The 14,619-nt window shown below is 38.3% G+C and overlaps 1 protein-coding gene across 4 annotated transcripts in view; it reads right to left on the bottom strand.

The window, feature by feature from the left end:
• The window catches only part of WDR17 (WD repeat domain 17), a 71,027-nt gene that overhangs the window by 35,626 nt on the left and 20,782 nt on the right, over positions 1-14,619 (bottom strand). For all 4 annotated transcript variants that reach the window (XM_067468725.1, XM_067468724.1, XM_067468726.1 and 1 more), the window contains exons 2-7: positions 11,076-11,204; positions 9,269-9,452; positions 7,592-7,822; positions 5,977-6,228; positions 3,663-3,785; positions 1,447-1,628 (exon numbers count right to left, since the gene is read on the bottom strand). In XM_067468725.1, coding sequence (XP_067324826.1) covers positions 1,447-1,628; positions 3,663-3,785; positions 5,977-6,228; positions 7,592-7,822; positions 9,269-9,452; positions 11,076-11,198 — 1,095 coding nt within the window. In that variant the 5' untranslated portion in view covers positions 11,199-11,204. The remainder of the gene's footprint in view (positions 1-1,446; positions 1,629-3,662; positions 3,786-5,976; positions 6,229-7,591; positions 7,823-9,268; positions 9,453-11,075; positions 11,205-14,619) is intronic.

Genomic DNA, 14,619 nt, shown 5'->3' with positions numbered 1-14,619 from the left:
TCTGGAGCTTATTATGCCTCATTTAGAATCTTCCAAGGTTTTTAGTAGGATAATCACTCAGTTCTTTATACTCAAATGTGGATTCACTTACATGTATCATGGTCTTGTGCTTTAGAGTCTTGCACCCCAACAAAGCTCTGGGGTAGGCACAGGTCTATACCTTCTAATATAAAACACTGTCCACAAAGTATGGGTGAGAGACCTGGTATAGTTTGTTGTTTAGTTTGGGGTAGTCAGCTTTCGCTTTGAAATACTACTATTAGCATGTCTGGACTCCTCAAAAGCAGAACAGTTTTTGAGGAAATGCAATAAAGAGTTTACAGAAGAAGATGGAAAAGAGGAGGCCCAACAACAGAGAAGAAGATATCAGATGCTGCAAGGGGTGACAGCAAAGAAGCAGAAACATCAAAAGGAACAAGGTGGCAAAGAGGCAGAAACAAAAGAGGCCACAGAAGAGGAAAAGGGAGAAGAGGAGGAGGAGGAAAAGGAGGAGAAGGAGATGGAGAAAGGGGCAGCTCTGTAACTGAGTGAGGAGGGCAGGGACATGTACAGGGATCATTTGATTTTGTGAGGTTGAGGAGTAGGGAGGTGAGAGGGTAAAGATTAATTGGCTAAATAAATGTCAAATAACCTAAAATATGTCTCTTAATGTTAAAGGAATGAAGAACAGGTTGAAATGAAAGAATGGTTTTCATTATTTGTATAAAATGAAGTTGGATATAGCATGTTTTCAGGAATAAGACTTACTAGACAAAGATAAGGATATCTTGAAGCAAGAAAAAATAGGTAAGCTATATATGACTTGCTATTATAAGAAAACTAATGGGGTACTGTTTTATATAGAAAAAACTCTAGACCTGGGAAAAATGAAGTTTAAGAGGGTAGGATATTAATAGAGTGAAACTGCATTATAAACAGATTTTATTAATAGGATCAGCTGTTTGAATTTACTTTGCTGCAGCATCATTTTGCAGAATGTTCAAATTATGATCAACTTGAATCTCAAGGTCTTTTTTGCATGTAGTACTGCTGAGCCATACCTTCTTCTTAAGCTATTTTTTTATTCAAAAGTATTTTTTGCAGTAATTTTGAAAACTACTTGTATTTTCTCAATTATTTTAGTGGATTACTATCTTAAGGCTGTTTACAAAACTTGTAACTTTCCACCATGAGGTGATTTACATCATCTCCTGGGATGAATGCAGGTGGAGAATACAGTGCATCCTGTAGCATGGAACAGCAACAACCACCTGGGAATCATTCCTACTTGATTATTGTAGAAACTGAAACTGTAAATTATTTTTCCTATAGAAACGTGTCTAATCATGACTAAGATCACACACAATATTTTGCATATGCATACAACCACAGTACAGAAACATTTCTGGATGATTTTAAATATGTGAACTGAACTTTCGTCAACCTATCAAAAACCAGCAAACTTACCAGATCCCTAAGAAAATCCCATTTTTTGGCTCCCATGTCATAAAGTCCTACTCCACCATCCATAAAACAACACACCACATGTCCCGGGGGTAGAGAAAATGCTTGGTTTTGAGTAAGAGATGGGGGTGGAACAGCTTCGCTTGTTGATGACATGTGATGATTTTTAGAAGGTGAAGAAAATGCTGAATTAAAAGATAAAAAATATTAGCATCACTTTTATATTTTCCATTTTTTTTAAAAACAGCGGTATTATTGACCATCTGCCCCTGATACCTAGAAGGTTACGCTATGTAATTAATAACAAATTTGTCACTTGAATTACAGCTTGATATAACGATAAATGCTATTACAAAAATGTTAACCTATGCCAATGATGGACATCCTTTTGAGCTTGATGTGTCAAAATTTGCCAAAAACCTGAGCATAACTTGGGTAGAGTGTCACTTCGAGAAAAAACCCATAATTTTGCAATATTTATAGTTTAAATAAGAAAATTTAAGGATGGAATTAGATTGGCTCTTATAAGGTGTACTTCTCTGTATGTGGCCGCATGTGTCTGCGTGTCATCAAAAATAGCTATGCGTGTCAGTGCTGACACGCGTGTCATAGGTTCACCATCATGGACCTATGCTAAGAATTGTTGCAAGGTGTCTATCTTAAGAGTTTCAATTTAACAATTTTGTATGTTTAATAACTGTTTTAAAATAGCTATGTCTTAGGGTGCATCTACACTGTAACATTAATGCAGTTTGGCATCACTTTAACTACCATGGCTCAAGGCCGTGGAATTTTTGGAGTTGTAGTCTGGCGAGGCACCAGTATTCTTCGACAGTTGTAAAACTACAACTCTCATGATTCCATAACATTCTATAGCATAGTTGTACAGTGCATATGCATTCTTCTATGAATTCTTCATACCTCTATTTGTACCAAGAACATTTTTTTGGATATTATTAATAAAACAACATTTTTCCATACTCAAGTTGGTAATGCATGCTCTTGCTTTTTTCATTAAGTACAAAGAAAAAAAGTTAGATAAATTAATTTTTGCTTCATAGTCAAAATTATATTTAGCAATCCAGGGCCACCAATGAGTTGTAAATAGGTCTGAAAATAAATGAACAGCAAAAATGAGCTAAGAGAATATGTTCATTGCTAATTATATTATGGGATATGGCCTCTGAACTGAGCAAAATATAACACTGCAAAGATGCCTGCCTTTCCTAGCTGTTCTTCCAGAACATTTGCATTTGGTCAGGCAATTAGTAGTCCTCTAGGAACAGTTGAGAGTGAAAAACTCATCATCCCTCATTAATTTCCTTGAGTTGGTGGAAGTTACAGTCCAACAACATCTGGTGGACTAGAAATTAGAAGCTGGAAACAAGTGGGGTGGAGGAGCTATTACAACAGTGAACTGAGTATGAATCCTAAGACTTTGGAAACAAACACTGGCTGGAAACCAATGCTGACCAAGTGGAGATTAGAAGGGATCAAGGTTGTAACGGTGGGAATAATGAGAAGAGACAAACTCATTAGCAAATTCCAATAGTCAGCAGTGGATGGAAGTAAGGTTAAACTACAGTCAACAAACTGGTTGCAAGTGTATTATTTTGAAAGAGATGTAAATGTCTCTTCTTGAAATACAAACATTCACTTCTAAGAGGCAATTTTTAACTCAGATTATAGAAGGAAAATAAAGCCTCACTCTTTTCTCCTATTCGTCAGTGTATTAAGGTCATCAGACACCTAACCACATTCTTGCAATTATTTCATGTCTAGTTTGGCACACAGCCCTTCCACTAACTAATCTTTGTAAGTCTTCAAACAAACAACAAATAGCGTTGGTAAAAGTATCTTCCAAGATTTTAGCTAGGAGGAGCAGAATGTTGGGTTGCTCCTTTTGCAAAGCTAGAAGGGATTCAGTTATGGACTTTTAAAACTCTGCAAGACAGTATATAAAGAACCACATTTTAAAAACATCTATTTTATGAGAATCTTTGATTTATTCCAATAATACTAGGAAGGAATCTTGGTCTCCTAAGGACCATACAGCTATTCACTGATCCATATCCTGTTGAAGATATAACAATGTACAAGTGCAGAACTCAAGTGAGGCATTCATGCAGTTTATTTATTTATCATATCATAAGTGATTCATGCAATGATTAGATACATATTTTCTAGGCAGGGATTAAAAATCAAAATCAAACACTTACATTTTTTCTTTGGAGGAGAACTAAGAACATGTAAACCATGGAAACCAGTTTTCTTCAGTTTAAAATTATCTATTGGTGTTGTTCGTGATACATTCCAAACACGCAAGACACCCACTTGAGAATCTGTATTATAAAGGACAAAATCCATTTCTGATTGAAGTCCATAATCCAATAATTTGAACAACTAGTGATATCCTTAATTGTTTTGGAGATCTTTGTGTTAACAGTTATTCATACTTTTTATAGATAAAAAAGTGCTAGAGAGATGGACACGGACCATCTCTTTAGCAGTTATTTTTTCTTCAAACAAAGCAGAAGAGGAGTGTATGTTGACTTTCATAAAGTGTTACAGATGAAGACAAAAATTTCCATGCTGTGAGATTTGTTCCACAACTAACACCATAAATACATACTTCCAAACTGAACTCATAGAGTTCATGAGCATGTTTTCATATCAGATTGGAACTCCCTATTATGCACCAAATGAGTCACCAGACTTTCTAGAGCAGACATGGGCAAACTAAGGCCTGGGGGCCGGATGCGGCCCCCTGGGCACTTACCTTGGGCCCTTCACATTTTCCCTGTCTTCTCAGCATAAAGACATGGTGGCCCACCATATCCTTATGCAGAAAGGACGTGGGAGGAAGGCACACAGCAGCTGAGAGCCCTCTGGAGCACTCTCAGCCACTGCATGTCTTGTCCTCCTTCCGGCATTTATTTATTTATATCATTTTTACCCCGCCCATATCAGCCCAAAGGCAACTCAGGGCAGCGAACAATTGGCACAATTCGATGCCATATATAAAATACATACATCAATAAAAATAAAACATCACATTACACTATATCTGAAAACATAACACCAGTAAACAATAAAAAAATTTAAACTATGTTGTCATATTCAGTCCTCATCCGTTCCATTGTCTTGGCTGTTCCTAGATCGTTTTCTAATTCAGGTTTATCTGATTAAGCTGAGGCTCCAAAAACTTGCTTGACGAGCCAAGTTTTCAGTTTTTTCGAAAGCTTAGGAGGGAGGGGGCAGATCGTCCTTATGCTAAGAAGACAGCCCGAGGAAAACACACAGCGGCTGAGAGCTCTCTGGAGTGCTCTTGGCCATCACCTGTCTCGCCCTCCTCCCAGCATAATGCCAAGAGGACAGCCTGAAGATCAGGGGAGGATGAGGAGGAGGATCAGGGCAGTTGCTGCATGTCTCATTTTCCTCCCGGCATAAGGATGGAACAAGCAGTCCCATTCTTATGCCAGGAGGACAACCTGGGAATGATCTGTCCCCTGCCCCACCCCCTCCTGGCCTCACCCTCTCACAGGCCCTCTCCCATCTTGCCTGCCCCAAGGCAAAAAAGTTTCCCCATGACTGTTCTAGAGCCATGCAAAGAAAAGACAGATACAACTTTCACAGCATGATTATGCTATCAAACTATATTCATTCCTCTTAAAATATTATGACTGTCATTACGTTTAATTAACTAATCATCCATATCATAATAAAGTCAACTGCAGACAAACTGATTATTACTGCTATGGATTGCACCCTCGGCATTTGAGGAACTAAAGATGATAATGCTGGTAACCTCAAGGCTGAACCACTGCAGTGTGCTGTACATCGGGTTGCCTCTGTACTAAGTTCAGAAATTCCAATTAGTTCAAAACATGCAAGCCACATTGGTAACATAAACATCTAGGAGTGAGAGTATTGCATCCATATTAAAGCCACTCCACTGGTTGCCAATTAGTTTCCAGGCAAATCACAGTGTTGGTTTTGAAGTTTAAAGCCCTACTTGGTTTGGGTCCAGGTTACCTACAGGACCATCTTCTCCTGCAAAATCCACTCTTTAGGACACTTAGGACCTCTGGGGGACGCTTACACCGACCAGTCAGAATATGACTGGTGGCCATCACCCAGAGGGCCTTTTTATCAGCCACCCCAAGACTGTAGAATGACCTGCCGGAAGAGCTCTGACAGCTAGATCAGCTGTTAGAATTTAAAACACAACTGAAGACCCATCTCTTCCGGTAGGCCTTCCCCATCAACATTCAATCATGAATGTTGAATTACCTTCTATTGCTACTATATGTCAACTCTGTATGTGTTTAGTGAAAGTTTTTTTTACATTTTTGTGTTTTTATCTGTGTAATTTATTATATATTTTATGTTTATATGTTTTGAATTTGTTGCACTCTGCCTCGAGCCACCAGGAGAGGTGGATAATGAATAAAATGTATTATTGTTATTGTTATTATTATTCACTTATTTTACTGTTTTACAAACCAATGTGTGGAAATGTGTTGATTTTACCTCCAGTGATAAACATTCCAGGAGCACTAGGAACCCATGCTAAACAGTGCACAGATGCTGCTGAAGTAGGAAAACTAAAGGTTGTGATACAGGAGAGAGAGTCGGAATCAACGAGACGGATGCCATTGTGCAAATTTGCAGCAAGAAGATAATCAGTTGACAGAGGATCCCATTCCAGAGCAGTCACTGGGTCTTCTTCATCTGTCCCTTCAAGCGATTCTGGCCTAAGAACATGTTTCTGGTTCTTAGAACCTTGGAAGATAAAAATATAACTTAAACAAAAAAATGCTGGCACTGCAGGATAAACATACAGTCAACCCTCACATTCACAGAAACTAAAGATATGAGACCACCACAAAAACAGAAAACCTATGAATAAAAATGCAACATTGTTTTATTTTTCCTGACTGGACACCTGTATAGGAACCTCTAGGTCTTTCTGTAGAACTCTGTGGTCAACCTCTTACAGAAAGGCAGTTGTTCTAGGAATCTTTAGGTCCTCCAACATAATTCCAATGTTCAATATCCAGCAGACATTCGTTCTGTGGTCAGCTTTAAAAAGGAATTTTATCTACCATCACTTACATCGCCCTCCCCCCCCCCCCCCCCCCCGGTTTGGGATACATTTGTTGTGCCATTATTAGTATACAGAAAGCTCTCATTAGTTCAAAATGAATTGAATACAATAAGCAAAGTGCTGGAATATCAACAATTAAAAACATTTCATAATTGTGCTAATTACTCAACAATGACTCAAGGTAAAATTACAGTATTGAAGATGATTAATTGTTCTTTGGTGCTCAAATCAACGCTCTGTAGTGTTGGGATGAGGAAGACAAGGAACATCCACTATGATGTCCTATTAATTACATGTGTAAAATTTAAAATACAGACTCGAAGCCAATATCAACAAATACAACATTTTTATCTTTAGTATTTTATTCTATTTGTTCTGCTTTGGGGGAGGGAGGTGGCATTTTTATATGCTTCTAATGGTTTGTTGTAAAGTCAATGACAATGACATAATTCGGATTAATCCTATCACAGAAACACCACTACACCCTCATGTCCATCAGGTACATACTGCACTGACACATACAAATGCTCACATATTGACACTAAACAGGGACTAATCCAACTAATCAGTTTTAGTAGAAACTTATTTATATAAGCAAATCTGTGGAAATCACAAGTAGTTTGTAGCTAGCGTGCAAAATTGTAATAGTGACTCTTGTTCCAACCAGACTGCCCAAAATGTAGTTTTATGACTGATTTCGTATTTCATGGAATGTATTTTACCTTTCAAATAGAAAATAAAACATGAAAGTGAATGTATATGTGGATTACATTGTTTTTAGTCAGTGTAATTTATTACAAATGATTACATTCTTTCTTAGACTGTCCTCAGTGAGTGTACACCATGTCAGGAATACTTTTTACAAGTTTTGATATTAATTAAGCTTTTTAATGTGTTAAAGCAACTCTGTACTGCACAGATTTTCCATGAGTAATATGTGAATAAGAATGTTAATGAACAACAAAGACTCATGTCTCTCAAAATAACGAATCCCTTCCTTCCATAGAGTATTGGATGTCTTCAAAGATATATCCTTACCTGGCTGAAAAATTGAAAGACTTCCATCAGTGTGTCCAAACACTACCTTCCCCTTCTTTTTCGGATGCCATCGAAACAGACAGATGTCTGATAAAAAACTATGAGCATCTTTATGTACAGTTACACCACTGTCAGGTCCTGAAATTGCCCAGATGTACAATGGACCTCTATGGGAGACAAATGCAATAGTATCGCCTGCATTCCAACACCAGCTAAGAAAGGCAGGAACACCTGGAACATAAAGAGAAATCTAAAAATCTAAAAGCCATTTGCTGCCTTATTCTCAGGGCCGAAGTGATGAACATATGAAATAGATAGCTTATGAGTTGTTTTCTCCCCAGTCTACATATTGAGATTTAACACTAAGAATTAAGTGGCGATAGTATGTCTTTATATTGTATAATTCACCCTACAAATAAAAATTCCAAATAAACTGAAATTTCAAAAAGACCAAGGAATAATTGTGTGTTATCTAGGTCCCTTCTACACTGTCCTTATATCCCAGGATCTGATCCCAGATGATATGGCAGTGGAGATTCATATAATCCAGTTAAAAGCAGATAACCTGGGATCAGATCCTGGGATATAAGGACAGCATGGAAGGGGACCTATTTTTTTCCCTTAGAATGAATATCTACACCATGATGATAAAATGATGTTTGAGTGTCTATCCATTACATATATTTGCATACACTATGAAAACATTTTGAGTTGATGCTTTTGAATAAAAACATATGTAAAGACTGCCCAAACAGAGGCAAGGAAGTAATATATCACAGAAGAAGAAATATATCACTATCACAGAAGAAAGTAAAATGTAAAGGTTTTCCCCTGATATTAAGTCTAGTCATGTCCGACTCTGGGGGTTAGTGCTCATCTCCATTTCTAAGACGAAGAGCCGGCGCTGACTGCAGACACCTCCAAGGTCATGTGGCCAGCATGACTCCATGGAGCGCTATTACCTTCCCACCGGAGCGCTACCTATTGATCTACTCACATTTGAATGTTTACGAACTGCTAGGTTGGCAGAAGCTAACCTGTGACCTTTTGATCAGCAAGCTCAGCAGCTCAGCGGTTTAACCCACTGCGCCACTTGGGGCTCCTCACAGAAGGAAATATATCAAAATATAATAAAATGAACATTTGTGTAAGAATTGCAATAGATACTTTCAAATCAGGTAAAATAAATCAAAACAAAAATTTGAAATTTCGAATTTTGTCTAGGAAACTCACCAAAATAAAATAAATCATGATAATATATTACCCAAGGAAAAAAGAAGGGGAAAGTACTGCCCTTTCGCTACATTGAGGAATCAAAAAATATATAGGTTATTATTTCAGCCCGAGAATAATATAATAGTATTTCATCCTGAGTTTGGAGCCAAAGGTGCCCTTCTGCTTATGAAAGAACTCCCTTCCATTTGCTGGGTGTTTATGTGAACAGAAAGAGTTTTATCATTTCCTTCTCTGCAGATCCCTTTCCACTTTTTAAAGGTTCTCTGAAGCAAATTTGAGAGAATACACACCAACTTAGAATAATACAAGGAATAATAATTGGAAAAATAAACTATTTCTTATGTTTCAAATAAACAAAAAGAAACTGTATATTTAGCTCATGATGAAGTTTAGCTGACTATTTTTGCTTTGAAAAGTGTTAGACTTGTGTTTCTCACATACCTTTTGTACTGTCAAGTTTTCCAGCAACTTTTTTTTCAGCCACATTCCAAATTATTACTAAATTATCTGCACTCGCACTTGCAAATAGATCATGGTTATGGGGACACCAAGAAATGGCTGTGATTGTCTTCTTGTGCTCAGACATAATTCCCCATAACTTGAATTGATTGTACCGATGATCTAACTGAAAGGAAAATAAAAATAAAAATAAAGGTAAGTCATTTCAAACAACAGAGACAGATTGATTGGCATCCTAACAAAAACAACAACAACCTTCTGCTTTATCTCACTTGGAGGGACTCAGAGCACATTACAGTACACATATAAGCCAAACATTCAATGCCTTTTACACAATGAATAACAACATGCAATACACAGATAAGGTAAAGGCCTTCCCCTTTTCATCTTTGGCGTCTGGAGGCGATGCTCAACTGCGGCCATGGGGAGGTGCTCTTGTTCCATTTTTCCATGCCGAGGAGCCTGCTGTCTGTAGGCATCTCTGATCTTTTTGCTGGCATGTCTACATGGGGTGCCCATTTACCTTCCTGCTGAGGTGGTACCTACAGTATTGATCTGCTCACATTGCATGCTTTCAAACTGCTAGGTTGGCAGACACTAGAGTTGACAGTGAGGAGCTCACCTCGACTTGCAGTTTCAAACTGCTAACCCTCTGGTCAGCAGCTTTTCCTGCAGCTAATGGTTTTAACCACTGTGCTACTGCGGTCCCTCTGCATCTCTAAAATATTGCCTTCTCCCCACATCTCTTAATTAAATCATATACAAACCCTTGCTACAGTTAATTCTATAAAGCCCAATTGATGCACATTCAATTATATTCACATAGAGACAAGACAATATTATCGAAATAAAGACAGGTTTAATTTATGAATACTGTACAGTATATGTTAAAAATTATTAACTAGTTCACTACATTCTTAAATATTTTGTCTTTTGTTTGTTACTCTAGCAAATATTAAAAGCAAAAAATGGTATGTATTTGTAAAGCAATATTGCCATCTTATGAGCAACTGAACCTGATTATAAGGCAAATTCAATTATACACTTTAATGGAGAAGGAAGGATCTTCCAATTCTCTTTCAGCAATCTATACATATTGAAAAGCTTGTCAGAATTGTCTGGGGGCCATACTGAGCAATGTAGGAAAGAATGGTGGGAAGGAGAAGAGATTTCCAAAACTGAATGTAAGTCTGCCCAATATGGGGCAATGCTACACTATCCTAATGGTTCATCCCACACTGTTTTAAAACATTTTTTTTCCAGGAGTATAGGAGTTAAAATACATTGACACCCATGACACTGATAACCTTGGAAGAAATGAGATGTGATCCAGAGGGATATAATACCTTGCTCTGAACGCACACAAAATTAGACATTAGAATAGTGTGTTGGGAAACCCAACTGGGAAATACTATTTGCATAGATTATCCCTGCAGCGAGCTTAAAGAAAACTTTGGGTTGAGGCTCGTATGAATATGAAGTTGAAAGAGAAAATGGGATTGTGATACTCCACAGAATGACTGTGGATGCACTTCTGTTTGGAAATGCGTAAGTGCAGTGCAATGCAAATGTAAGCCCTAATGAATCTGCTGGATGAAATTTCTGAAGAATATGTAAATACAGACCCTTCTCCAAGGCTACTGATCTCACACAAAACCTCCACTGTATCAAACGAAATGACTTTCTGGCACTCATTACCATTTCTAGATGGAGAACAGCTTGAAGGAAGGTGAGTAAGCAAGCAAGACAAGGAGAATATTCAAGAGGAATTCTGAAAATGTAACCTCACCTGATATATATAAATAGCAAGAGTCGCACAGTAGGCAAATCTATCCCCGCTAGCAGCACAGACATCTTTATTCCATGGCTGACACCCAGCAGCTAACAGTCCCACTTGCTTAACCTGTGCCATTTTTGCCTGTTAAATAAACAGAGAAACGTGGTTAATATCAATAAGGCTGCAATTCCGTATCTCTTTCCCTTGAAGAAAACCATATTGACATCATTGGGACTTACTTCTGAGTACACAGCATAGAACTGTGCAGGAAGTGAATGTAATGCTGATGTTACAAATGACTATTTTAATAGAAGGCCATGTGTGTAAAACAAGGAGATGACAAAGTATAGGGATGGATATCATGCATCATTCCAAATGTTCTTGTACTACAACTCCAATATCCTCCACTATTTGGAATGCAGGCTAAGGATGCTGGGAGTTGCGATTCAATAACATCTGAAGGACTGCATTTCCTTGCCTTAAGGAAAACCTGTAATTAAAATTCTGTCTAAGCAATGGGTCTTTCATTCAGCAGATAAAATAATCAATAATAAGTTAGAGACTTACATATTGAATAAACATGAGTCACAATCATTGTACAGGTCCAATCTGTCAAGGACAGCTCTTATAGATGCTACAGTCATTCATTGTATTTCATAGGTTTTTGAACCTGGGACAATTGGTACAATTTTCTGTATATATCACTAAAATAATACTTATTTTATTATATTCCTTCCAAATTGCACCACAAATGAATAATATGCACGCTGCAGAGGTGTGGTTCTAACCGATGACCCCGAGGTAGAAGTTAAACTGATATAATTCTGGTGAAGTACTTAAATAAAGAAAATCCCACACCCTTATTTAAGAGTGAAACATGTGTGGATGTATATATACATACAACAGAACCTCTTACACTTGCTTCCTATTTGTATTCCGTTCTTTTCCTCCCATACATTAATTATTAGGTGATTTGGAGTCTTTGACACCAAACGACGATTAAAGGTGATGATTTCTGAGGTTCTAGTCCGATTCAAAACAAACTATTCCTAAACTACTACTAAACTGTGTCTACATTTCTCATCCGCCCACACGTGTAAAGGCAGAAATCTGTGACAGACATATAAGAAAAAGAACTAAATTCATAGCAGAGAGAAGGATAAACAAAGCCCAGAGAAAATCTTAAAACACATATTTAATTGGTGTAGCTTGTTAAAAGTTCTGAAAATGTTCAGTTCTTGAGCACTTTTGTAGCCTCCATTGTAAGCACGGAGAACAAAAAAAAACCCTAGGCTGATCTGCATTGATTTACCATGACATTTCTGTGATCTTTCCTTCAAAAATAAAGTTTTGAAAGAGGAAGTTAGGTAGATAACATCCATGAAAATATGTATGTGTGCCACTGTGTCCACTTACACAGAACAGCTCCTGCCTCCACAAACAGCTATAGCTCCCACTACTCAGGAGACACCAAAGGTCTTCCTTTCAATGTCATTACAATTTATAGTGAGCTCCATGAACATGTAAGTGTAAGACCCAGGCATGTAGCTGGGGGGGGGGGGGGGGCTTGAGGGGCTTCAGCCCCCCCCCCCCCCGAAATTCTCATGGTGGTTCGCGAAAAGGCCTTACTGGTGCATTATTTAAACTGTTATGTTTATTCATATCATGATCTGATCACCATACTCAATATATCCCATATGCATGGGGGTATTGGGGTAATGATACAAAAGGTTTGCTAGGCTAGACCCTCTTTCACTCAGACTCAGCCCCCCCCCTGAAACTCAGCCCCCCCGAACCCCCCCTGAAAAAATTTCAGCCCCCCCCCCCCAAAACGAAAACCCGGCTACGGGCCTGGCAAGACCCCTGCCAATGTCTTCCACAAACATCCCCCAGGTGAAGGCTTTAATACGGGTACAGTTTCATTCTAGATTTTATGTGTTTCCTCCACCACAGACATCCCGGTGTTTCTTACTCTTTCCATTGGTGTGGAACTTGCATGACCCACTGCCTCTCCCTTAACCCTCTCCTATTCCTTTCTATGATACACAACAAACAGAGGAATTGATCAGCAACTGAACATCCTAGAGATTTGGGGAGAATTCACCATGATTTATAGGAGTTGTTGGTACTGGGATGTATAGTTCACCTGCAATCCAATGAGGGACCTGGAACAAACTTGGCACACAGAACCCCCATGGAGGGATTTATAGGAGTTGCAGTTCACCTACATCCAGAGTGCACTGTGAACCCAAACTATTATGGATCTGGACCAAACTGGGCATGCATACCCGATATGCCCACATTTGAATACTGCTAGGTTTTGTGAGGAAATGACTTGGACATTTTGGAGCTGTAGGTACTGGGATTTATAGTTCACCTGCAATCAAGGACCACTCTGAACTCCACCAAAGATGGAATTGGACCAAACTTGGCACACAGAGTCCCCATAACCAGCAAAAAATACTGGAGGTCTTCGGGGGAAAATTCAGCTTGACTTGGTGGAGTTGTAGTTCACCTACATCCAGAGAGTACTGTGAAGTCAAACACCGATGGATCTGGACCAAACTTGGCACGCATACCTGATATGCCAAAATTTGATTATTTGAGTGGGGTGGGGGATTGGGAGGGGGAATTGATGACCTTCTTTTCTGGGAGTTGTAGTTCACTCACAACCAAAGAAACTGTGACCTCCAACAATTATGGAACTGGACAAAACTTGGCACATAGAACCCCCATGACTAAATCAACCTACCGAAGGGTTTGAGGGGACTGACTCACCATAGTGGGAGTTGTAGTTTACCCTATAGCCAGAGAACACACTGAACCCCACCGATGATGCATCTAGAGCAAACTTGCTCAACATAGCAAACTTTAAGTACTGATGGAGTTTTTCGGGATTAACCTGGCATGATGTGAGTTGTAATTCACCTACAACCTTATGCATTTTGTATAATTTAAAAAAAACTGTACAGTTAAAAAACTGCTTTTTTCAAATAACCCAGGCAATGCCAGGTACTCAAGGTATATTTAAATAAATGTGAGATACTTTCATCCATTCATTATTTAAACCTCAGAATGCTAGAAGGCTAATTGTGAAAGACGTGATGAAGTTTTGAGAACATGAAAATATTGCCCAAGCAATATGGATGCAGAGGATTTTCTGGCTCCACAATATTTAAATCAAACACATTTTGTGTAACAACTTGGAAGCTGTAGTCACTTTCAAGCATTCAAACTAGAACTAAATTGAAACAGTCGTAGTCATAATATGAGATCATTCATTTCATAATGGGATCAATTATATTGGAAACAATTAAGTACCTCAATCAAACAGGAATTTATGAAATTATGCATTTCAAATCAACCAAACAAAAAAAAATCCAGACAAATACTATAAAGCAATAACTACGTGTCCCCAGCACATGCACACAAAAGCATTTTGCTGTACTCGAATTCTCATCATAAATACAGTACTGGCAACAGGGTGTCTACTGTTGCCAAGGTTTATGAGAAAGAGGAAAGAGGGGGGTTACATCAGTAGTAACATCTTAATTCC

This window comes from Anolis sagrei, chromosome 5 (genome assembly GCF_037176765.1).
Source record: "Anolis sagrei isolate rAnoSag1 chromosome 5, rAnoSag1.mat, whole genome shotgun sequence".
Lineage (NCBI taxonomy): Eukaryota > Metazoa > Chordata > Lepidosauria > Squamata > Dactyloidae > Anolis > Anolis sagrei.
The sequence above is the reverse complement of the archived record's forward strand: the minus strand, read 5'-3'. Positions and strand labels throughout refer to the sequence as shown.